This window comes from Caenorhabditis remanei, chromosome I (assembly GCF_010183535.1).
Source record: "Caenorhabditis remanei strain PX506 chromosome I, whole genome shotgun sequence".
In the NCBI taxonomy this organism is placed as follows: domain Eukaryota; kingdom Metazoa; phylum Nematoda; class Chromadorea; order Rhabditida; family Rhabditidae; genus Caenorhabditis; species Caenorhabditis remanei.
This window is the reverse complement of record NC_071328.1, coordinates 3,140,912-3,164,814: the sequence shown is the minus strand read 5'-3', so window position 1 is coordinate 3,164,814 and position 23,903 is coordinate 3,140,912. Positions and strand designations below refer to the sequence as shown.

Genomic DNA, 23,903 nt, shown 5'->3' with positions numbered 1-23,903 from the left:
TATTTAATTACATAATTAAGTAATTGAAGAAGCATTGGTGGCCGAGAAATTGCAAAAACTAGGCCACCAAAATTACAAAAAAAAATACAAAAAAAGTACAAAAAAAAAGCGAAAATTAATTAATTTTTTCTTCTCTTCATCATTCCCGTATTATCATCAGAATTCGAGAAGAACGACGAGAATCCAGATGGATTCGACGCTGTTGGAGTCTCCGGTGGTGGGGTTACTGTAGCTCTGTGCATTCTTTCGACTCTCGTTTTGACGGCTTCTTTCAGATTTTCGGGAACTTTTGGAGTGTTTTCGAGTAGGAGAACGGCACGATCCAAGTAGGCGATCTCGTCGTCTCTCTGCAATTTTCTCGGATAAAAATTACGGAAATTCGAAAAATTTCAAAATATTAGCTCGGGGCACAGTTCTTACAACTGCGCTCCACCGAAATCCCCTTGAAAAATGTCTCTTTTTCTCTGAGTCTCTCAATTTCGCACACTATTTTCATCGGTTTCGGTAGAGCGCGGTTGTAAGAAGCGTGTCACGCTACTATGTAGAAAAATATATTCATTTTAATGATAATCTTCGAAAACTCTTCGAAAATTTGCAATTTCTTTCAAATTGCGTTGAGGCTCCACCCCCAAAACAGTAGTCGGGACACAAATTTTATTGAAATCTGTATTATAGCACGACACGATTCTTACAACCGCGCTCCATCGAAACCGCGAGAAAATAGTGTGCGAAATTGAGAGACTCAGAGAAAAAGAGACATTTTTCAAGGGGGTTTCGGTGGAGCGCAGTTGTAAGAACTGTGACGAGATAATATAATTCAAGGGATTAGATTTTCTTCCGTGTACTCCGCGTGGACAAGTTTAATTGCGGATTTTGAATTTTTGACAGTATTCAGCGTTTTCGGCAATTTTTGTCAATTTTTCAATAAAAAATTTCGAATTTTACAGATTTTTATGAACCAAAAACGCGCTGAAGGTGCCCCAGATAAGGCAATGGTGAGCTACAGTAATCCTACAGTAACCCGATCCGATAGTTTTCGTGGCGAGACCCTTAACAGATCTATTTTTTGTATTAAAAAAAAATTTTTTTGCGAAAAAGTCAAAATTTTGAGTATCATTCAGAATTAGAAACAATGCTGAAAAATCATCAAAAATAGTCACATTTTCGATGAAAAATGTCAAAAAAAAATGTTGCTAGTGCGCTCTACTGATAAACGCGACTCTTGCGGGTTACGGTAGGGTGTTGGCACAGTGCCAATTTCTCTTTTTTTAAGTAAAAAACGCGCTAAAGACACGCCAGTCCGCTGAAATCCTAATTATGGGTGCTGCCAAAACGCGTCCGGAGCGCGCCAGAGTTTTTGAGATTGCTAGCTACAGTAATCCTACAGTATCCCGATCCAACGTGGTTCGGAGGGTATGATGGAATTCTGTTGAGCTAGTGCGCTCTACAGATAATCACGGTTATCATGATTACGGTTCTCACTTTTCTCCATCTTTTAAGCGCTCACCGATTTCTTATTAGCGACCAAATCCAAAAACTCCTCAACATTACTTCTCATCAAAAGAAAAACAATAAACGGATTTGAAGGCGGTCGTGTCTCATCACCATCCAACAGAAACTCAGCGGAAAGTTCACACGCTTTCACACCGATTCTTGGAATTAAAAGAAAAGTGGGGATGAATGTTCTGAGTTTTCCATCTGGAATTGTATTGATAATCGACGAGAGATATTTCAGATCAGTCCACATCCGAATCGCCTCCGTATTCTTCCGCTTCGAAACGATCTCTTTCAGAGTTTCAGCCGCCCGTTTCTCCGGCTCATTTTCAGCGAAAAGTGAGGTATAGGCGAGAAATTGTTCATTTGTCTCCAGTGTCGGCAGGACCATTGTTCGGAGTCTCGAATGGAATTCTTCTGGTTTCCCGCGCAATTTCGATAAATGTTTTCGACTTTTCATAATTGTTTTCACATCGTTTCGAGATACATTATAAGATGGATCCAATAAGTATTCGAGTGATGCCATATGCAATTGCCACTCGTCGATTCCGTATTTCGAGGCGAGTTCCAACGCGTCGGCGAAGATTTGCTCGTTTTCTGTGCCAGCGAGACCGATGATTGTTTCGGTACGGTATTGGGCGTCTCCGATGAATCGACTCTTGTCGCAACCTGCAAAATTTACAAAAATTTGAACCAAAATTTGATTTTTTTTTGAAAAAAGATTATTTTTTCGACTAAAAAATTAAAAATCAATCTGAATTTTCAAAAATTGGAAAAAAAATCGATGGCCTAACTTTGGGTTTTCTAGGCCACCAAGCTGAAAATCGTGTCTGACCGGTTTGGAAATAGGTGTTGCGCTTTTAAGCTTAAAAATACGCCAAAATATTGAAATTTGCAGACTTGTCAAAAATCGGGCCGGCCTGGGCCGGGCCGAAATTTCTCTTGGCCCGGCCCGGCCCGGTCGGCCCGGATTCAAAAATAGGTACCCATTCTTACCATTTTTTTTGAAATTTTTCGAAAAAAAGAGTAAAAATGCTTAAATTATCATACATATTCACATTTTGATTCAATTTTAAATGTTTATTCGAAAACTATACTTTTTTCAAAAGAGTTCAAAAAAGTTCAAAAAATTTCCAATAATTTCCAAAAAAAAGTTGAAAAACAAAAAACGTTTTGAAAAAATGTTTCAAAACGGGCCGGGCCGAGATTTTTCCTGATTTTGGCCCGGCCCGGCCCGTGACAAGTATGGAAATTTGTAAAAAAAAATGCTTGATGGCCTAACTTTTTCAAAATTTTGGTTTTCTAGGCCATCATACAAAAATCGTGTTTTAACCGTTAAAAGGACAGTACAAACTATTGAAATTTCGGCTCCGGGACATTTCGCAGCTAGACGTTTCGCAGCCAGACGTTTCGCACCCAGACGTTTCGCAGCCGAGACATTTCGCAGCCGAGACATTTCGCAGCCAGACGTTTCGCACCCAGACGTTTCGCAGCCAGACGTTTCGCAGCTAGACGTTTCGCAGCCAGACGTTTCGCAGCCAGACGTTTCGCAGCCGAGACATTTCGCAGCTAGACGTTTCGCAGCCGTGAGCTCCACAGCCTCAAGTGGACCGTTTTTTCAGTGATAACTTGACTTTTTCAGATAATTAATTGTTTGAGAAGTTATATAGAACATTTTTTGTGATTTTGAATAAGGGGACCACGAGAAATTTTGCCCAGAAAACCCACAAAAAAAACTTTTGTTGAAAAATATGTAAAATTGGTTTTTCTCGTAGAACTAGCCGTACAAACAGAAAGTTTAGTTTCAGAAAATGACAAAAACCACTATTTCTACGAGAAAAAACCAATTTTACATATTTTTCAACAAAAGTTTTTTTTTGTGGGTTTTCTGGGCAAAATTTCTCGTGGTCCCCTTATTCAAAATCACAAAAAATGTTCTATATAACTTCTCAAACAATTAATTATCTGAAAAAGTCAAGTTATCACTGAAAAAACGGTCCACTTGAAGCTGTGGAGCTCACGGCTGCGAAACGTCTGGCTGCGAAACGTCTGGGTGCGAAACGTCTGGCTGCGAAATGTCTCGGCTGCGAAACGTCTAGCTGCGAAATGTCCCGGAGCCGAAATTTCAAAAATTGGGAAAAAAAATCGGTGGCCTAACTTTTTGGGTTTTCTAGGCCACCAAGCTGAAAATGGAGTCGAAGCGGTTTTTAACGAGTTTTTGCTCCCAAATTACTAAAATTTTGGAAAATTGAAAAAAACTCGATGGCCTAACTTTTTCAAAATTTTGGTTTTCTAGGCCACCACATTTAAATTTTGCTCTGAAACTCTCATTTTCAAATTCAGCTTGTTTTAAGCTTTCAGAAAAGTACCCACAAGCCTATATTCTGATCAATTAGGGTCTCGACGCGATAACTACAGTATCCTCCGAAAATTGGGTTACTGTAGTTTTCGTGGCGAGACCCTAATTGATCAGAATATAGGCTTGTGGGTACTTTCCTGAAAGCTCTTGACGTACTGATTCTGAATATTATATTTTCCTTTAGTAATTTCTAGGCGACAAAGATTTTCAGCATGAATTTCAATTTTTAGTTATTTATTCTCCCATTTTTACACTTTTTTTGGCAGTTCTCGACCGATTTTTTCCAATTTTTCTAGCGTGTTCTAAACCTACCGTAATCCTCAATCCTATCGACCGCCGTAATCGACGCATCACCTCGATTCGCCTCTTTTATTATAGACGATGCTGGCGCCGTGATAAGGACCGGTAGCGGGATACGGTTTTCGAAGAATCGGAGTCCCCTCTCGTATCGTTTCAGTTTGTCGTTTTTGGTCCATGAATCCTGGGGGGATTCAGAATCCTGGGCTCCAGATTCTGAATTTTCTCCAGAATTTTTCTTTTCAAAAAGTGAAAACCATAAAGCAATCGTCGACGATTCATGTGCAATTAGCCGCTTAAAAACTTCCGTATCTCGTTTTCCATAACTCTCAAAGTAGGTCAATTTCTGTCTGACATCATCAGTGGCCTCTTTTTTTGGATTATATAATTTCAGTGGTGTATACATAGGATCCCCCACAACGTCTTCTGAAATCGGCACGTCTTCTAAACGGAATTCTCTGACACGTCTCCCGGAATCCAGTCGTTTCTCACTTCCCGAAATGGCGTTGATTGTCTCCAGAAGATTCTCCTCGGAGCAATTATTGATTGCACACGAGTAGACGTCTTCCATATCTGTCGGCACGTGAGGTGACTCCATTATCTTCATACATAATTGATGAACGACTGGAACTCCTTTGGCTTTCATCACTTCCCCAATGTATTTACTCAAATAGACGGCGTCGTTCGATCGGAGAGCCGCCAGGGCGCAATATGAAAGAGCCGTTGCGATGGGCGTGTCGATGTTGAGTTGTTTCGCGAAACTTAGAATCTTTTTGCCTTGTTTGTAGTTTGAACCCAGACGGACCACGTCGCGAAGCAGGGTGTCGTGGTCGGAGAGTCTGGAAATGGACGGTTTTTGGTTGGAGGCACACTTCTTACAACCGCGCTCTACCGAAACCCAAGAAAATAGTATGAGAAATTGAGAGACTCAGAGAAAAAGAGACATTTTTCAAGGGGGATTTCGGTGGAGCGCAGTTGTAAGAACTGTACCGAGCTGATGAAATCGACAATAATCGATTTTTCTACATTAAATCTGTCGAAACTGACAATTTAGACTTGAAAATTTGTGAAATTTCAAGATTTTTAAGTAAAAATTATAGAATTTGAAAGAAAATCGGGGTTGAAATGAGAATCACTCTGAACCAAAACTACTAAAAACGCGCCTAAGGCACGCCAGCCACTTTCTCCTGGCGTGCCGTTGACGCGTTTTCTAACGGTTTCTCCAAAAGCAGTTGTAAGAACAGTGATTTTCTTCCGTGTACTCCGCGTGGACAAGTTTAATTGCGGATTTTGAATTTGTGACAGTATTCAGCGTTTTCGGAAAATTTTTGTCAATTTTTCAATAAAAAATTTCGAATTTCTCAGATTTTTCCGATGTTTCTGAACTTTCTGTTTTCAATGTATTTTTGGAATCAAAATACCAAAAAATTTCAAAATCCCCACTTCGACTTGTCCACGCAGGCTACACGACTCGTAAATTGGCACGCGTCTTGCAACCGCGCTCTAACGAAACCGCGAGAAAATAGTGTGCGAAATTGAGAGACGCAGAGAAAAAGATACATTTTTCAAGGGCATTTCGGTGGAGCGCAGTTGTATGAACAGTTCTGAGCCAATAGTTTTTGAAAAAAACGTTCGAAAAATTTTTTGATAACTTCTGTTCAAATTTTCAAAAATTAAGTTAAAAAAATAGAGCTTTTCGATTTTTCCTGAATTTTTTCTAATTTTGTACTCAAAAACAGGTTTCTTATTTTTTCAGACAGTTTTCTTTAAATCTTTTTTTCAGATTTTTTCGGTTTTTTGGTCAAAATTTTTTGTTGTTAAAATCAAAGTTTGCTGGAAAATGAAAAAAATCTCATGAAACAAACCTTTCTTGAATAAAATATGAATATTTTTCAAAAATCCAGATATTTGGCTGGAAAATTGGGAAAAACTTTTAATTTTTGACAAAAAAATCCCGTATTTTATGGGGTTTCAGTACAAAAATTTGAATTTTTTGTATATATTTTGATTTCTTTGTAGAAAATTCGAATTTTCGACTAATTTTGACAAAAATTTTTTGAAAATTCGATTTTCCCATTTTTGGAATCAAATTTTGGGTTAAAATAAGAATTTGGCGACATTTTGAGTCATTTTCATGCATTTCGAGAATTCTCACTTGATAGCAATGGGCATCATGGTACACCCCAATTCGAGTGCCGCATCAATTGCATCCAACCAATCCAATTTCTCTTTTGATTTCTTCGGTGATATCGGTCTGGCAGCGACTGCGAAAAAACGAGATTTCCCAAGGAGTGGATCACTTCTTTGAGTGGCTTCTGACATCAATTCATCACTTTTTGAGAGCAGAACCTGGGAGAAAGTGAAAATTTATGATGTTTAAAATTATGAAGAAAATTTTTTTAGAGCTCCAGAGCAGAGTTGCATGGAATTCCGACTTCCGACTTCCTGACATTTTTATCATTCCGACTTCCGGATAATAAAAATCACTTTCGACTTCCGACTTCCGGATAAGGAATTTTATTTCCGACTTCCGTCATTCCATAACGGTGGAATTTCAGAAAAGTTCCGGGCGTTTTTCCACTTTCGACTTCCGACTTCCGGATAAGGAAATTCATTTCCATGCAACTCTGCTCCAGAGTGCTCTGAGGGACTAGTTTTTCCAAATCAGATTTTCTAGGCCACAACATTAACCTTTTTTGAGCGTAAAAATCATTAAAATTAACCGAAAATTGAGAACCATTTTTTTAAACTCGGCCAGAAGAGATTACAGTAATCTGAGAATATTTTAATTTAAAAAAAGTGTAGAAAAATATAGGAAATCCTGTGTAGATACTCAAAGACCTGAATTTAAATTTTGAAAAAAAAAGTTCGACCAGCACGGACCAGAAAGTTATATATAAAAAAAATTGTCAAATTTTCTGGAAATTACAGTCTAAATAAATCTGGACATGCTGATTTCGAAAATTTTGGTAAAATTGGAAAAAACTGGTCGAAAACAGCCAAAAAAAAGTGTCAAAATGATTTTTAAAAAACTAAAATCTGAAATTCATGCTGAAAATTTTTGAAATTACAAAATGAAAATATAATATTCAAAATTAGCAAGTCAAGAGCTTTCAGAAAAGTACCCACAAGCCTATATTCTGATCAATTAGGGTCTCGCTTTTTTTTAATTAAAATATTCTCAGATTACTGTAATCACTCTTCTGGCCGAATTTTAGGTTAATTTTATTGATTTTCACGCCTAAAAACGCTCAAAACTCTCATTTCCCCACCTCAGCACTCTTCGCCACACTCAATTTCTTCGGATCTTGATGTTCTGCTCGTGGATTGAGTGTAAGTACGAGTTCCATGAGTTCCGGATGACTTCCTATCCGTTCGTCTTCCAAAATCTCTCCGGCAACCAATTCAAGTGCCTCTTCAGTCGTCACAAGATCTCCGTATATTCCATTTGCCATATCGTAGACATCGTCTCGAAGTGACGTCCAATCCTCCATACTCGAACAATTTCCAGATCGAGAGAGCTTGATGAGCACACGGCGGGCTCCGTCACTGAAAATCGGATGTTGAATACAGTAACTTGAATTTTGAGAGTGAGAAATCGCGCTCTGATGAGAAAAACTTCTAAAATCGATTTTCCCACTTCAAATCTGTTGAAACTGACAATTTTGACTTGAAAAATTGTGAAATTTCAAGATTTTTAAGTAAAAATTATAGAATTTTAAAGAAAATCGGTTTCGAAATGTCTAGTTTTATCACTCTGAACCAAAACTACTAAAAACGCGCCTTAGGTACGCCAGCCACTTTTCTCCTGGCGTGCCGTTGACGCGTTTTGAGAATCTATGGAATCCATGATATTCAGAAATCTGATTTTTCTAGAGATTTTTCAAACATTTTTTCATGACAAAAAATGCGTCAAAGGAGCGCCAGACAACTAGAAATTTGAATTTTGGAATCAGGAATTTGGAGCCAGAATTCAGGATTCAGGATTCAGATATCTGAATCCTGAACTCTGAATCCTTGGTTCCCAAATCCAGTAAAATTTCGAGGTTTCGAAATGTCTCGGTTTCAGCATGTCTGATTTCTAACTTCGAAACGACAAGGTTTCCAAACGTCCCGGTTTCAGAACGTCAGGTTCCAGAATGTGTGCTTTTGAAATGACATGGCTACTAAATGTCTCGGTTTCAGAATTCTTGGTTCCAGAACGTCTCGGTTTCCAAATGTCTTAATTTCAGAATGTCTGGTTTCAGTATGCCTAATTTCTGAATGTTCGGTATCGAAATTTCTCGGTTTGAAACGTCTCAGTATCAGAATGCCTTGGTTTCGAAACGTCTCGGTTTCGAGATGTCTGATTTAGTGAAGACAAGGTTGTTAAATGTCGTGGTTTCCAAATATCTCGGTTTTGAAATTTTGAGGTTACCAAACGTCTTGGTTTCGAAATGTCTCGGTTGCGGAATGTATCGATTTGAAACGTTCCAATTTTCTGACTATTTTCAGATCTCATTCATCCAGCTTCTCTCGTTTACTGTAACTGAATTTTGATCACCTCCTCTCCATATTTCATATTTTATCACCATCCTCTCTCATGCCCATAAAACCGCCTCCATAGGAAACCGTCCTAATTGAGTTAGCACCCCTATAAATCTCGGCGCCCTCTCCCCAGAATTCCTCATCATTGTGAAACCAATGCGTCTTCCAATTCTCCTTCTGACTCTTGCTGTCATGGCCACTGCCATGATGGTACCATCTACTGCCACCATCTACTGGAAGCATCCAGTTAGAGATGCAAACCAAGAAGTCAAGTATCAATTGAAGCTTATCACTGACGCACTCAACAACAAGGATATCGAGTTGTTCGAGAAGCTAGTGAATGTCTTTGATGGATGTGAGTTGGAACCCACTTTCAGACAAATAAAAAACAACAAATTTCCAGATGCGGAACCGATCCTCGGGGTGTACGCTTCTGAAGCTGGATATATTGTCTACGCGAGTAAAACCGCAGAAGGAGGTCTCTACGCTATGGGAAGATTGGTGAGCCTTCCTGACAGGTTCACTTTTAAGTGGGAGTTGGTAAGAGGAGTCACAAGTAGGCTAACACTCAGATATTCTGATTTCAGAACGCTGAGAGTCCAAGTGGCTACAAGTTGGTCGAGTGCCGTGAATTATTTTAATTGTCTGTCAATTGCTGATTAATAAATGATGGAACATTCAATTCATGGTTTCCTCTCATTTAAAAAAGCTTTGAAAATCATTCGTCCATCCACCAAGTGACAACCAGAAGGTGTCATTACAAATACGACGTGTCTTGGGGTGTCATGTGTTTTCCATGCTCCTATTGGGAAGGACACTTCATTTATGGCATACTTGTCAACTGGGCCAAAAGTCTCGGTTTCAAAATGTCCTGTTTTCGAAATGCCATCGTTACTGAAGGGCTGGTTCCAGAATGTCTGTTTTTAAAAGGACCTGATGTCGAAATGTCTCGGTTTCAAAAAGTTTTGGTTTGGAAACGTCACGGCTTCAGAATGTGTAATAACAGAAAGGAAGTTCAGTTGAACAATACCTGGTTTCAAAACGACAAGGTTGTCAAACGTCTCGGTTTTGAAATTTCTCATTTTCGAAATTTCAACGTGGCCAAGTGTGAAGGTAGTCAAACCTCGATTTCGAAACATCTCGGTTTCAGAACGTCTCGGTTTCAGAATGTCCGGTGGTGTGACGACAAGGTTGTCAAACGTCTCGGCTTTGAAATGGTATGAATTCAAAACGTCTCAGTATCAGAATATCTCGGTTCCGGTATACCTCGGTTTAGAAATTTTGAAGTGACCAAATGTCTCGGTCTCGAAATGTCTCGGCTTCAAAGTGTCAATGTTACCAAATGTCTCGGTTTCAAAACATCTCAATTTCAGAATGTCTCGGTTTGAAAAGTTCCGATTTTCAGACAATTTGAGATCTCATTCTTCTAGCTCTTCTTGGTTGATTTCTGATCACCTCCTCTCCATATTTCATATTTTATGACCATCCTCTCTCATGCCCATAAAACTCCCCCCGCTGGAAACCGTCCTAACTCAATTATGACACCCCTATAAAGCTCGGCGCCTCTCTCCAGAATTCTCCATCATTGTGAAAACGATGCGTCTTAAAATTCTCCTTCTGACTCTTGCTGTCATGGCCACTGCCACCATCTACTGGAAACATCCAGTTAAAGATGCAAACCAAGAATTCGAGTATCAATTGAAGCTTATCACTGACGCACTGTATATCCAGGATATCGAGTTATACGAGAAGCTTGTCGATGCCAATATCATTGGTGAGTAAAACCTATTTTCAGATAAATAAAACAAAAACAGTTCCAGGGGCGGACGCTATAATCTCGTTGTACACTACTTATAAAGCTGATTATATTCTCTCGGCGAATAAAACCGCAGACGGAGATCTCATCGCTATCGCAAGATCGACAGTGGACGGACATGACAGCCCCTATTTTAAGTGGGAGTTGGTAAGAGGAGTCACAAGTCTTCGACTAACTCGTGTATCCTGATTTCAGAACGCTGAGAGTCCAAGTGGCTACAAGATGGTGGAGTGCAGTTTCTGTTCGTTAATGGGGTGCTAATTGGCGATACTAATTGTGCCTGTTTATGACTGATTAATAAATTATGGAAAATTCAATTATTCGAAAATTAACTCAAGTTTAGAGAAAAACAGCGGAACTTTGAGAAAAATTTGGGCATAGGTTCCCCCTACGCGTGACTAAATGGGCTCGATTCATAATCATATGAAAATGTCAGTTTTTAGTGGGAAAACTGTAACTTTCACAAGACTATAATTAGAGCGCACTTGCCACAATTTCGATTGTTACAGTAACGTCTATCTGTGAATCCAGATGACCAGATGTGCAAGAATTTTCAGACTAGATTTTTTTCAGATTTCATTCCTGCAGCTTCTCTTGATCGATTTCTGATCACCTCTTCTCCAAATTTTATATGTTATGACCATCCTCTCTCATGCCCATAAAACTCCCCCCGTTGGAAACCGTCCTAACTCAATCAGGACACCCCTATAAAGCTCGGCGCCCTCTCCTCAGAATCCTCCATCATTGTGAATCCAATGCGTCTTCCAATTTTCCTTCTGACTCTTGCTGTCATGGCCACTGCCACCATCTACTGGAAACATCCAGTTAAAGATGCAAACCAAGAATTCGAGTATCAGTTGAAGCTTATCGCCGACGCACTGTATATCCAGGATATCGATTTATACGAGAAGCTTGTTGATGCCAATATCATAGGTGAGTAAAACCTATTTTCAGACAAATAAAACAAAAACAGTTGCTTTCCAGTGGCACAAGCTATCATCATTAAGTACGTTAATTCAAAGGCTGAATATATTCACTCGGCGAGTAAAACCGCAGACGGAGGTCTCATCGCTGTCGCAGAATCGACAACTGCCGTTGATGAAAGGGTCAAGAGAATCTATTTTAAGTGGGAGTTGGTAAGAGGACTCACAAGTAGACTAACACTCAGATATCCTGATTTCAGAACGCTGAGAGTCCAAGTGGCTACAAGCTGATGGTCTGCAGTTTCTGTTCGCTAACCGGGTGCTAATTGGCGATACTAATTGTGTCTGTATAATGACTAATTAATAAATGATGGAACATTCAAGTCTTGTTCCAAAAATTGACTCAAGTTTCGAAAGTCATTCTGAACAGCCAGCGAAATAGGACTATTTTCAGGTTGCAAACGTCAGAAAATCACTTTTTTTCAGCTCTAAATTGTCAAAATTCAGTGAAAAATTGTGTTTGATATTGAAAATTCACTCAAATTTTCAATTGTTTTTCAATTTTGACATCATCTCGTTTTTTTAGATTAGATTTTAGATCCGTTTTTCTCGTGCGAAATCGGACTATTTTAAGAGTGAAAACTTCAGAAAATCCACTTTTTCAGCTCAAAATCGTCAAAATTCAGTGATTCAGAGTTGAAATTATTGAATTTTCGCGATTTTTAGCCGTAAAATTTTGCTCAAACTCAATATTTTCTCATTGCACCCCCAATAACCAATTTTTGACCTTAAATTAGGCAAAAATCAATATTTTTAGAAAAAAATTAAATTTTAAAATGGCGTACACGGTGAAAACGTTAGAAAATCACGTTTTCATAGCTCTAAATCTTCATAATTTACGGTTTTCAAGCTGAAACAAATAAATTTTCGGAAATTTCAAATTTGTCATTAGAGCGACCGCGATTACGACATTTTTTCTAGACCGTTAAAAAAGTTTTTTTTTTCAGCTCAAAATCGTCAAAACTTTGCGATTTCGGGCTAAAATTATTGAAGGTTTGCGATTTTCTGACATAAAATGGAGCAAGTGCGCTCTATTGTATATTCCGAAACCGGAAATTTGGACTGGTTTTTAACCAGAAATTCGAATTTCCAGTGCAAAAGTTTATCATTTTTAACGTGAAAACGTTAGAAAATCTAGTTTTTTTAGCTCTAAATCGTCAAAATTCAGTGTTTTATAGCCAACATTCAGTGATTTTCGAGCTCAAATTTTTCTCATTAGAACGCCATTCCCCTCAAAAAACCCCAAAACTCACGGCTCCTTCATACTCTCAAAAATCGATTTAAACGTCATTTTGACACCTCTCGACATCAAAGATCCCAGCGATGACGTCACATTCGAGTACTTATCAACGGGCAAGTCCCCAAGAGATTTCATCAAATCCGCTCCAGTCGACGTCATATTCAGAAGGACTTCGAGGATGGCATGGTCATCGACGACATCGGGACGCGCGGTGCGGAACGCCACAAGGACTTTTGTATCCCGTTCGTTGGTAGCCTTCAGGAGCAAGGTAATGGCCTTCTGGAGCCGGATTTCTGGGGTAACGTCTTCTGAATCTTTGGATTCTGAAGACGTGGTGTTCACCTTCCACTCAATGAGCCCCGTCACTTCTTCCGCAAAACTAATCAATTCTGAATCCAGAAGACGTGCGAATCGATCGATAAACGATTTGACACTAGAATCTTGGAACGATGTGATACTCTCACTAACACTCGAACAAATCCGAATGTACTGTGCATATCTCTCCCAGATTCCCATCTCATGAATCAAATCTTCGTAACCGCGCTCTATCGCAATCCGCAACAAATTCACGCAGATATCAGTGAGGCCACACTCGAAATCAATCTTCGGAAGGGTCTCACGAATCCATTCGACGTAATTAAAGTCGCCCTCGTCTTCCACATTTCCCACGTTGATATTTCGAATCAACGCTTCTGAATCCGGATGTTCGCGGAGAATCTGATGAAGACGTTCACAGATTCCGTCGTCGTGTTGCTCTTCGAGCTCCCATTGCTCTTCGACGTCATCTGATAGTAGGCGGGGCATTAGAATTTCGTATTTTGTGGGTGATGTGCATGTGGGAATTGCGGAGAGAATACGTTTCTGGTGACGTTTCATTACGGTCATGTTGGATTCGATGATTCGAGTCAGGGAGTCGATGTCTCCGTTCTGGAAAATATATGAAATTGACATTTTTTGTATGGAAATGCGCTCTAGCGAAATTGCTAAAAATTCCGGTGGAGCGCATTTGCACGACTGTCTCCCACGTGAACAAGAGGCTTCCGATTTTAAATTTTTTTCGAATTTCTGTGTTTTCTAAATTTCCAAATATATTAAACAAATGCGCTCTATTGTAACAACGCAGGAAACCGGTTACTTAACTTGTCCACGTGGAGTACACGATTTTGGAGTCTGCGTCTCTCAAATTTGAGTGTTTTCTTGAGTGCTCAACGGAGCGCACTTTAACAAATTCAAAGTGCGCTCTGTCGTACTATTGAACTTTTCTCAATAGAGCGCACTTTCAACTTCAACAAATTCAAAATAGAGCAATCGTGCTCTATCGAACCTCCATTTTTCCGAGAATTTCATTGGAGCGCATTTTCAACCATAAAACATTCAAAATAGAGCAAATGCGCTCTATCGAACCTCAATGATTTCGATATGTTCATTGGAGCGCACTTTCAACCATAGAACATTCAAAATAGAGCAAATGCGCTCTATCGAACCTCAATGATTTCGATATGTTCATTGGAGCGCACTTTCAACCATAGAACTTTCAAAACAAAGCAATCGCGCTCTATCGAACCTCAATGATTTCGATATGTTCATTGGAGCGCCCTTTCCTCCTCTAATATTAGCTCGGTACAGTTCTTACAACTGCGCTCCATCGAAATCCCCCTTGAGAAGTGTCTCTTTTTCTCTGAGTCTCTCAATTTCGCACACAATTTTCTTCGGTTTCAGTAGAGCGCGGTTGTAAGAAGTGTGCCGTGCTAATAGAGCAATCTCGCTCTATCGAGCCTCCATTTTTCCGAGAATTTCATTGGAGCGCATTTTCAGCCTTCACAACGTCAAAATAAAGCAATCGCGCTCTATCGAACCTCCATTTTTCCGAGAATTTCATTGGAGCGCACTTTCAACCATAGAACATTCAAAATAGAGCAAATGCGCTCTATAGAACCTCAATTTTTTCGAAAATTCCATTGGAGCGCACTTTCAACCTTACCAAATTCAAAATACAGCAATAGCGCTCTATCGAGAATTTGAATTGCTTCGAGAATCTCAATAGAGCGCACTTTCAACCTTAACAAATTCAAAATAGAGCAATCGTGCTCTATCGAACCTCCATTTTTCCTAAAATTCCATTGGAGCGCACTTTCAACCTTAGCGAAATCAAACTACGCTCTATCGAGAATTAGAATTGTTTCGAGAATCTTAATAGAGCGCACTTTCAACCATGGGAAATTCAAAGTGCGCTCTATCGAACCTCAATTTTTCGAGAATTTCATAGGAGCGCACTTCCATTTTTGCAAACTTACATGTGCAAAAGCCAATGCAGCATCCAAACAGCTGCCTTTCCTCGCTATCATATAAGTGTCAACGTCTCCTTTAATCCGACAAACTTCCAACATTCTCCAGTGATGAAGCAATCGAATCTGCCATGTCACACTAGACTCCCCAAGTGACAGACCCAAATCAATCAACGCTTTGTGCACTTCGAAATCATCGGAATCCGCGTTGGCACACTGTTCGGCGATCCATTCGGAATCGCCGATTCTCTTCAGAATTCCCTCGACGTCTTCTACCGTAACCTTGTTTTTTGAGCATTTGTCGCGCCATTCGGATTTGAGGACCACGTCGATATCGATTGTTTCGTATGTTTCGGCGAGTTCACGCGCTCGCGTGTAGTCATGTTCGACTAGCTGCAAATTCAGCCATTATTCGAGTTTTCATAAGAAAATGTTGGAAAAAAACAAGAAAAATGACCTAGAACTCCAAAAATTCCGAAATTTTCCTATTTTTAAAAGGAGGACTGAAGTATTTTTTTATTTCAGATTCCTATACTTCAGGAAATTCTAAGAAACTTTTATCACTGATGCATATGCTAAAAATCCCGTTCCCCTGACTCAAAATGAGCTTTGGTGGAAGAGTTTTTCCGCGCGGAAAGTTAGAAAACGAGGAATTGAGCCAAAATCTTGTCCGAGAGGACTACACGGCCGCGCGGAAAAACTCTTCCACCAAAACTCATTTTGAGTTAGGAGAACGGAAATTGAAGCGATTTTTAGCATATGCGTCAGTTTTTTTCTTCGTTATTAGCAGTCCACCCCTCCTACAACTGCGCCCCACTGCAAACGAGAGAGTATCTGCGAGAGAGACGCAGAGTTTTCTCTCGCGCCGTCACAAATTTGGTTCTATTCTCGCTGTTTTTCATAACTTTTTAACGGAATTATTATGAAAAATAGAGAGAATAGGTCAAAAACTGTGAAAAACTCTCTGCGTCTCTCTCGCCAATACTCTCTCGTTTGCGGTGGGGCGCAGTTGTAAGAGTTGGTGGGCTGCTAATAGTATTTTGACAGTGAAAAGCTCTTCTTTTTTTTGAGATAAAAACAGAGAAAACTCGAAAAAAAACAGAGATTTTAGACGAAAAATCTCATTGAAATTGCATTTTTTGATGAATTTTCCACTTTTTTCGCTGAAAATTCGAGATTTTTGAGTGAAAACTGACATTTTTTCTCCTGAAAAATCCTTTTTTTTTTATTTAAATTTTCCATCTAATTACCGTTCTATTAAATAACTCCTGAAGCGTTCTCGTCGGCGAGTGAATCAACGCGAATTCAAATTTCGCGATATGCGTTGCCATCTGCAACTGTTCCGCCGGTTCTCCCATCGCCATTCCCAACAGTTTTTTGAATGAATTCCATACAGTATACAACCATAATTGCCCAGCTAATTGGACTCTCTTATGGGCGGCCTCTCGAAGAAAAGTGTTGTCTCCTTGAGCAGAGAGAAGAAATATCTCTCGTTGAGCCGGTGACACCATTACAGTATGCTCAGTGTACATGTCTTTGTGATCCGGTTCATCCAACTGTTTTTTTGATTTCATTTTCATCGAATACATTTTTTCCTCCAAATCATCGATTTGACATCGGAGGAGGTATCCATTATCGTAGATCACTGCGATTTCCTGGAAATTTTTCACTATTTTTTTTCAAATTTTTCAAATTTCCCGTGTCAAATTCTGAAAGTATTCGCTCAGATCTTTTAAATGAGGAAATTTTTTAGTTTTTTCCGTAAATTTTTAGCGTTTTTCTGTAAATTGTTGCATTGTTCCCTAAATTTCAGCATTTTTCAGTAAATTTTAGCGTTTTTTTTTCGTAAAATTTAGTGTTTTTTCGTAAAATTTAGCGTTTTTTTTTCGTAAAATTTAACGTTTTTTCGTAGAATTTAGCGTTTTTTCGTAAAATTTAGCGGTTTTTCGTAACATTTAGCGTTTTTTTAGACTTCAAGCTACATTTTAAGCTGAAAATCATAGAAAACCGACTGAAAATCGAAAAGTTTCAGATTTTCGGAACTTTTCGTGTCATAACTCGGCCAGATTAGCTCCAAATTCGAAAATAATCAAATTTTCAGATTCAGCTCGTTTTCAGCTTTCATCTGAGTATAATCAAGGCTATATTCAAAATTTTCGAAAATTTTGGGTCTTGCCACGAAAACCACGGGTTACTGTAGTTTTTTTTTCAAATTTTTAAGATTTTCACTGTCAAATTCAGTAAAGTATTCGCTCAAGACCTTTTAAATGAGTATAATATACAAAATTTTCAAAATTTGCAAATCTGACCGGGTTACGGTAGTTTTAGTCAGGAGGCAAGGCTTGAAATTCGAAATTTTCAGAATATAGCGGTGATTATACTCAAATGAAAGCTGAAAATGTGCTGAATCTGAAACTTTAAGTATTTTCGAATTTGGAGCAAATCTGGTCGAGTTATAATCGCTTTTAAGCTAAAAGTCATAGAAAACCGACTGAAAATCGAAAAGTTAAAGTTATTCGGAACTTTTCGTGTCATAACTCGGTCAGATTTGCTCCAAATTCAAAAATAGTTAAATTTTCAGATTCAGCTCGTTTTCAGCTTTCATTTGAGTATAATCAAAGCTATATTCAAAATTTTCGAAAATTTCAGAATATAGCGGTGATTATACTCAAATAAAAGCTGAAAACGAGCTGAATCTGAAAATTTAATTATTTTCTAATTTGGAGCAAATCTGGCCGAGTTATGACACGAAAAGTTTCGAAAATCTGTAATTTTTCGATTTTCAGTCGGTTTTCTATGATTTTCAGCTTGAAATGTAGCGTTTTTTTCAAATTTTTAGATCTGATTTTTTCTAGTTCCCACTCACATCAGTATCCACAAAACACGCTTCGATGGGGCGTGGTCCACTGATAAAATTGAATTGAAATTTGACGCGAAGCGACGGGATTTCGAAGAGATACAATGAACCAGAAGTGGCTACAGTAACCAGTAATTGAGATTCGAATGATAACGAGAGTTTGGGAAGATACGTCATGAATGAGGTGGAGAATGGAAGGCGAGAGAAGAATCCTCCTGCAAACTCTATGGACCATTAGAGGGTGGAAATTCAGAAAAAAACGTCTGTAACTGAATTTTTCAATATTGGTTAAAAAAAATGTGAATTTTTCTATGCTGATACTTACAAATTCATAAAACCCCCAGGGTTTTCAGTTCAAAAAATGCTCTCACAGTGATCATGGCCGAACTTTTTCTGTTTGGGTTTCTAGGCCAGCGGTTGTGGGCTCCCGATTTAGTGAGAAATCATCCAAAATTTGGTAAAAATCGCAGAAAAATACATTTTTTCGTTAAAAAAAAACTTGAAAATTCGTGACACGGGACTCCGCCCATTTATTGACCGGGAGAAGTGGGTGGAGCCTAAATATGTAGATTTTACTGTGAGGATACTGGAAAAGCATCTATCTCTGGAAACATTTGTGAGTATTTTAAAATTTTTTCAAAATTTTGAATTCAACTTCCGACGTTTCTACTACCTAAGAAACTAGAATTCGAGATTCTGGGTCACAAATGCAATGATTGGTTTCTTAGGCCATCTCTCAGGAACTCTAGGTCACTGTTTAAAATGTTCAATTAGCTTAAAAATGAACTTTATTCAAATTTGCCTACCTTCTGGCGTCGAAATGCGAATCGGCTCCACAAACGGATCCATATCCATCAATCTGAATGAACACAATCCGGCCGGCGGTGTCACCGACGTCGACTCTTTGTGGTGGGCGGAGACAAGAAGGAGACTATATTGAGGAAGGACAATAAATGATCCGGTTTGTCCAATGTCCAACTGGACAGACCACATTCGCGAGTATTTCGACAAACGGCTGGAACAATTTTCAGTTTTTTAAAGGTTATCATTTTTGTCATAAAACTTTGGACACCACAATTCCAAAAATGTAAGACTTTTTGATATGAATCGATTCGGAAAACCAGGGAAAAGAGAAAATCCTCTTGGAGCAATGTCTGAAAATCAGTCGGAAACTAGTTACAAGGCCTCAAAGTGCCAAAAGTCGCATTTTGTACATTTTCAGTAGAAATTTTGAAATGCATTCTCAAATTACCGTATTCCTCATTTAAATCGATGAAAATCCCAAAAAATGGTTTTTTTGGGAATTTTTGACCGAAAAACAGATTTTCCCATACTTGCAACGGGCCGGGCCGGGCCGGGCCGTGACGAGAATTTCCAAGGCCCGGCCCGGCCCGGCCCGAGGCCCGGCTGAAAAATTTGAACTGAAATTTTGAACGAAAATTTGAGTTTTTTTGAATTTTTTTGAATTTTTTCCCAAAAATGTCGAATTTTTGACTATACTTCAGAATTCAATCAAAAGATAGTTATGCATCAAAAAATTGAAATTTTTAATGTAAAATTTCAAAAAATTTGGTAAAAAATAGGTACCTTTTTTTGAAACAGGATACATATTAGCTCGGCACAGTTCTGACCAGACTTGCAACGAGCCGGGCCGGGCCGGGCCGGGCCGGGCCGGAATGAAAATTTCCAGGGCCCGGCCCGGCCCGGCCCGGTCGGCCCGGAAGTTCAGTACTGAAAAAAAATTCAAATTTTTTTTTTCGAAAATTTCCAGATTTTTTTGAAAAATATTTCTTAAAAACAATTTTTTGCAGGTTTCGAATGTTTTTGAGAAATATACTTGAGGAAAATATGGAAAATGTTCAAAAAATAAATTTTTGGACAAAAAATTGTAGTGAAAAAAGTTCAAAAATTCAAATCCGGGCCGACCGGGCCGGGCCGGGCCGGGCCGGGCCGGAGCTTTCTCGGCCCGGCCCGGAATCTTGCAAGTCTGGTTCTGACAACTGCGCTCCACCGAAATCACATTGAAAAATGTCTCTTTTTCTCTGAGTCTCTTAATTTCGCACACAATTTTCTTTGGTTTTGGTAGGGCGCGGTTGTAAGAAGCGTGACGTGCTAATATATATCCATATATATATATATATATATGCATCGATTCAGGAAGTCTCTTAGAGCTAGACCTGAAAATCAGTCTGAAACGAGTTATGAACCTCAAAGTGCCAAAAATCGGTACTTGTTGTCCACTTTTTTTGTACGTTTCAATAGAAATTCTCTCGTCTGCACGTAAATTTTCATTTTTTGAAAATTTCATTTTTTGAAAATTTTCAAAAAAAATGTGCAAACGAGGAGAATTTCTATTGAAATATACTGAAAAATTGCACAACAAGGAGCGATGTTTGACATTTTGGGGTCTCATAACTGGTTTCAGACTCATTTTCAGGCCTATCTCCAATATATATATATATATATATATATATATATCCTGTTAGAAAATGTCGCATCACGTTTTTTCGTTGGAAATCATGCAGAAATCGTATTTTTGAAAGAAAAATGCCTGACAGTTAAACCCTTAATCCTGACTCAAAACTTTGCGTTTTTGTTACGAAAAATTGAAGGATTTTGAGGGGAAAATCTGTTTTTCGGTAAAAAATTCGCAACAAAAACATTTTTTGGGATTTTCAGCGATTTTAAAATTTAAATTTAAATGGGGATTTCGGAAATTTGAGAATGCATTCCAAAATTTCTTCTGAAAATGTACAAAATGCGACTTTTGGCACTTTGAGGCCTTATAACTCGTTTCAGACTGATTTTCAGACATTGCTCCAAGAGGATTTTCTCTTTTTCCTGGTTTTCTGAATCGATTCATATTTAAAAAAAACCTAAATCCTGGAATTGTGGTGCCCAAAGTTTTAGGACAAAAATTTAGGCTTAGAAACCAAGAATTACCCAATTTTAAACGCAGAAAACACGCCAGAATACTGTAAAACGTATAGAATCTCCGTGAATTTATCACTAGATTGAGTGAAATGATTGGCGACAGTCTGCATTCCACATATCGCCTTGTTCACATCGAAAATGCCTTCGTGGATTTCGAGAGGAATATCATAACAGTATGCACCCATATTATCAAATACATCGATATGAGGGGTACTTCTGGAAGACAAAAGAAGATTTGAGGAGGCGGAGAACTGGAGAAGACAATATTCTGGAGACATTTCTTCCAGTACTTGAACACTCGATTCGTGTTCCAGAATCTCTCCGGAAATCTGATAGATGTCGAGTTGACGGGCGTAACTCATTAGGGCAACACGGTCGCATTTTCTGGAATAAAAAAGAATTTAAAAAAAAAAAAAGGAAAATTTTGAGAAATTTGTGTTTGAAAACGAAGAAAAGTGTTGCAAAAGCTGAAAATCTTGCTGAAAATTGAGAATTTTCAGTCGGAAATCTTTTTTTTGAATAAAAATAGATAAATTTTTTAAATCGGGAGTTTCAAAACCATCTGCACTCCGAATTTCAAAAGATTTTCGCTTTTCATAGCTGAAAATCCGAAATTTATCGAATTTCAGCAGTTTTTTCTTCAAAATTTTGAATTTAGAGTCAATTCAGAGTAGTTTCTTCAGAAAATCCTTCAAATCATGCTGAAAATCTGAAAAGTTTAGAATTTTTTTCAATTCTATTCAATTTTAGTCAGAAAATGTCGAAATCTTTCATTTTCTAGCTTTTTCTAGTTTAAAAATTCAATTTTCCGTCATTTTATAGCAAGAAATGAGTGATTTCTGGCAATTCCACACTGAAAAAAGTCAATTTTGTGATAAACTCATCAGAAAAATCTATTCTTTGTCTTTTTTAATCCAAAAAATCTGAATTTTCACCGTTTTCGATTTGAAAACTCGAAATTTTGTAATTTTTTGACATTTTTTTGTGAATCACATTTCTCACTCTCTTATCAAAAAAAAAATCACATTTCTCACTCTCTTATCTCGAAAAACCGTAAATTTTCGAATCGCATTTTCTGGAATTAAGAAGAATTGAAATAAGGGACCTTGTATAGCTGAAAATCCAGGAAATTGAGTATGAAAAAAGACAATTTTGCGTTTGAAAACGAAAAAAATGTTGCTGGAGAGTGCCGAAAGCTGAAAATCTTGCTGAAAATTGAGAATTTTCATTCGGAAATCAAAAAAAAAAAAGAGAATTTCTTCGTCATTTTCGCTTTTTTGAATAAAATCGACAAAATTTTTAAATCGGGAGTTTCAAAACCATCTGCACTCCGAATTTCAATAGATTTTCGCTTTTCATAGCTGAAAATCCAAAAAAAAATCCAGTTTCAGACCTAATTTTGTCTGAAAATTATCAAATTTCAGCAATTTTTCTCCAAAATTTTGATTTGAGAGTCAATTCAGAGTAGTTTCTTCAGAAAATCCCTTCAAATTCATGCTGAAAACCTAAAAGGTTAAAAAAAGGGGGAAAATAATGTTTCTGGAGCGTGCTGAATCTGAAAATCTTGCTGAAAATTGAGAATTTTCACTTAAAAATCCATAAAAAGTGATTTTTTCTTCGAAAAAAGACACGAAAACTTCAAAATTTTGTGATTTTTCTATGAGAGAACTCCGACTATTTTAATTTTTCAGCAGTTTCAGAGTAGTTTTTTCCAGAAAATCCTTCAAATTCATGCTGACAATCTGAAAAGTTTGGAATTTTTCAATTCTCTTTAATTTTAGACCCCAATTTGATAATTTTCGGAGTTCTCTGATAGAAAAATCACAAAATTTTGAAGTTTTCGTGTCTTTTTTTGAAGAAAATATCACTTTTTATGGGTTTTTAAGTGAAAATTCTCAATGTTCAGCAAGATTTTCAGATTCAGCACGCTCCAGAAACATTATTTTCGGAAAAAACAAAAAAAAAAAGTAAAATTTTTGTCTATAATTCGAAATTTTGGAGAAAAACTGCTAAAATTCGACAATTTTCAGGTAAAATTAGGTCCAAAACTGATTTTTTTGGATTTTCAGCTCTGAAAAGCAAAAATCTATCGAAATTCGGGGTACAGATGGTTTGGAAACTCCCGATTTTAAAAATTTGACTATTTTTATTCAAAAAAAACGAAAATGTGGGTGTAAATTTTGATTTTTATGGTTTCCGAATGAAAATTCTCAATTTTCAGCAAGATTTTCAGCTTTTGCAACCCAAATTTTCCAATTTTTCAATCAATTTTCCCGCCAAAACTCACGGCGAGACCGCCAATTTACACATTGGCAGTGATTCCACATAATTCGCAATCTGAACAGGTATCAGAAAATTCGGCGATCGCATTTCCACATTCGTCAACCATTTCAGAAGGTCGTATCTGCAAAAAAAACTCATTTTTTGCATTTTTTAAGCAAAAAATTATTTTTACCGCTCCTTCAACAAAATTTTCGAATTCTCCTGCTCCATTTCCGATTTCTCATGATTCGTTCCTCTCATATGAGTCATTCTGAAACTTATTTTGATGGAATTTCAATAATTTTATTGAAAAATTCATTTTAAAACATTAAAAAACACTGAAAATCAGTGACACAATTTGTACAAATCCACCGTAAATCGACAACGTTGCATTCGGTGCAAACACGCTCACGACAAATTGCGGACCAGAGGAAAAATTTTTTAAATTTGAATTTTTAAATTCAATTTTGCATCTTTTTGCGCTTTAAAACATCAATTTTCAGCGATTTTCGGGCCATTCCAAAATTCATTAACATTAGTACGAATGAGAATACAATTAAAGGTGCATTCAATAGTTGTGGGAGTGGTGGCTCTCTCCCCATTTAAATATTTATTTTACCGGGAAGCGGTAACAAAAAAAAAGAGACACGAGTCGAATACATTATGAATTTGAGAGAGAGTGATGGGGGCATTTATAAAAAACTTATGCCCAAAAAATAATAAAATATTGTGCATTGCGAATACTATTAAAGCAATTGGGGAGTGGAAGCAGATGGGGGAGAATATTTGGTCTAATAACATAAGGGAGGGGACACAAAAAAACGACGGAATGAATACGAGGGGGAGAAA

General features: G+C 37.8%; 5 protein-coding genes across 5 annotated transcripts; 3 read left to right on the top strand and 2 right to left on the bottom strand.

Annotated features, from left to right (window-relative positions):
- Positions 1-119: 119 nt before the first annotated feature.
- Positions 120-7,644, bottom strand: GCK72_000418 (uncharacterized protein; the record flags this gene model as incomplete). The annotated part of the gene is made up of 5 exons (XM_053722483.1): positions 120-347; positions 1,508-2,163; positions 4,166-4,989; positions 6,306-6,499; positions 7,423-7,644. The coding sequence occupies 5 exons, from the start codon at positions 7,642-7,644 to the stop codon at positions 120-122; spliced, it is 2,124 nt and encodes a 707-aa protein (XP_053591128.1).
- Positions 7,645-8,833: 1,189 nt separating this feature from the next.
- Positions 8,834-9,318, top strand: GCK72_000417 (uncharacterized protein; the record flags this gene model as incomplete). Its single annotated transcript, XM_053722482.1, has 3 exons — positions 8,834-9,032; positions 9,081-9,217; positions 9,265-9,318. 3 exons carry the CDS (start codon positions 8,834-8,836, stop codon positions 9,316-9,318), a joined length of 390 nt encoding a protein of 129 aa, XP_053591127.1.
- A 955-nt stretch (positions 9,319-10,273) lies between these two features.
- Positions 10,274-10,754, top strand: GCK72_000416 (uncharacterized protein; the record flags this gene model as incomplete). Its single annotated transcript, XM_053722481.1, has 3 exons — positions 10,274-10,451; positions 10,498-10,640; positions 10,689-10,754. The coding sequence occupies 3 exons, from the start codon at positions 10,274-10,276 to the stop codon at positions 10,752-10,754; spliced, it is 387 nt and encodes a 128-aa protein (XP_053591126.1).
- Positions 10,755-11,248: 494 nt separating this feature from the next.
- Positions 11,249-11,742, top strand: GCK72_000415 (uncharacterized protein; the record flags this gene model as incomplete). The annotated part of the gene is made up of 3 exons (XM_053722480.1): positions 11,249-11,426; positions 11,478-11,629; positions 11,677-11,742. The coding sequence occupies 3 exons, from the start codon at positions 11,249-11,251 to the stop codon at positions 11,740-11,742; spliced, it is 396 nt and encodes a 131-aa protein (XP_053591125.1).
- A 983-nt stretch (positions 11,743-12,725) lies between these two features.
- On the bottom strand, positions 12,726-23,324 carry GCK72_000414 (uncharacterized protein; the record flags this gene model as incomplete). Its single annotated transcript, XM_053722479.1, has 8 exons — positions 12,726-13,643; positions 15,011-15,394; positions 16,252-16,656; positions 17,868-18,073; positions 18,665-18,873; positions 20,802-21,176; positions 23,080-23,196; positions 23,248-23,324. The coding sequence occupies 8 exons, from the start codon at positions 23,322-23,324 to the stop codon at positions 12,726-12,728; spliced, it is 2,691 nt and encodes an 896-aa protein (XP_053591124.1).
- Between the last annotated feature and the right edge of the window lie 579 nt (positions 23,325-23,903).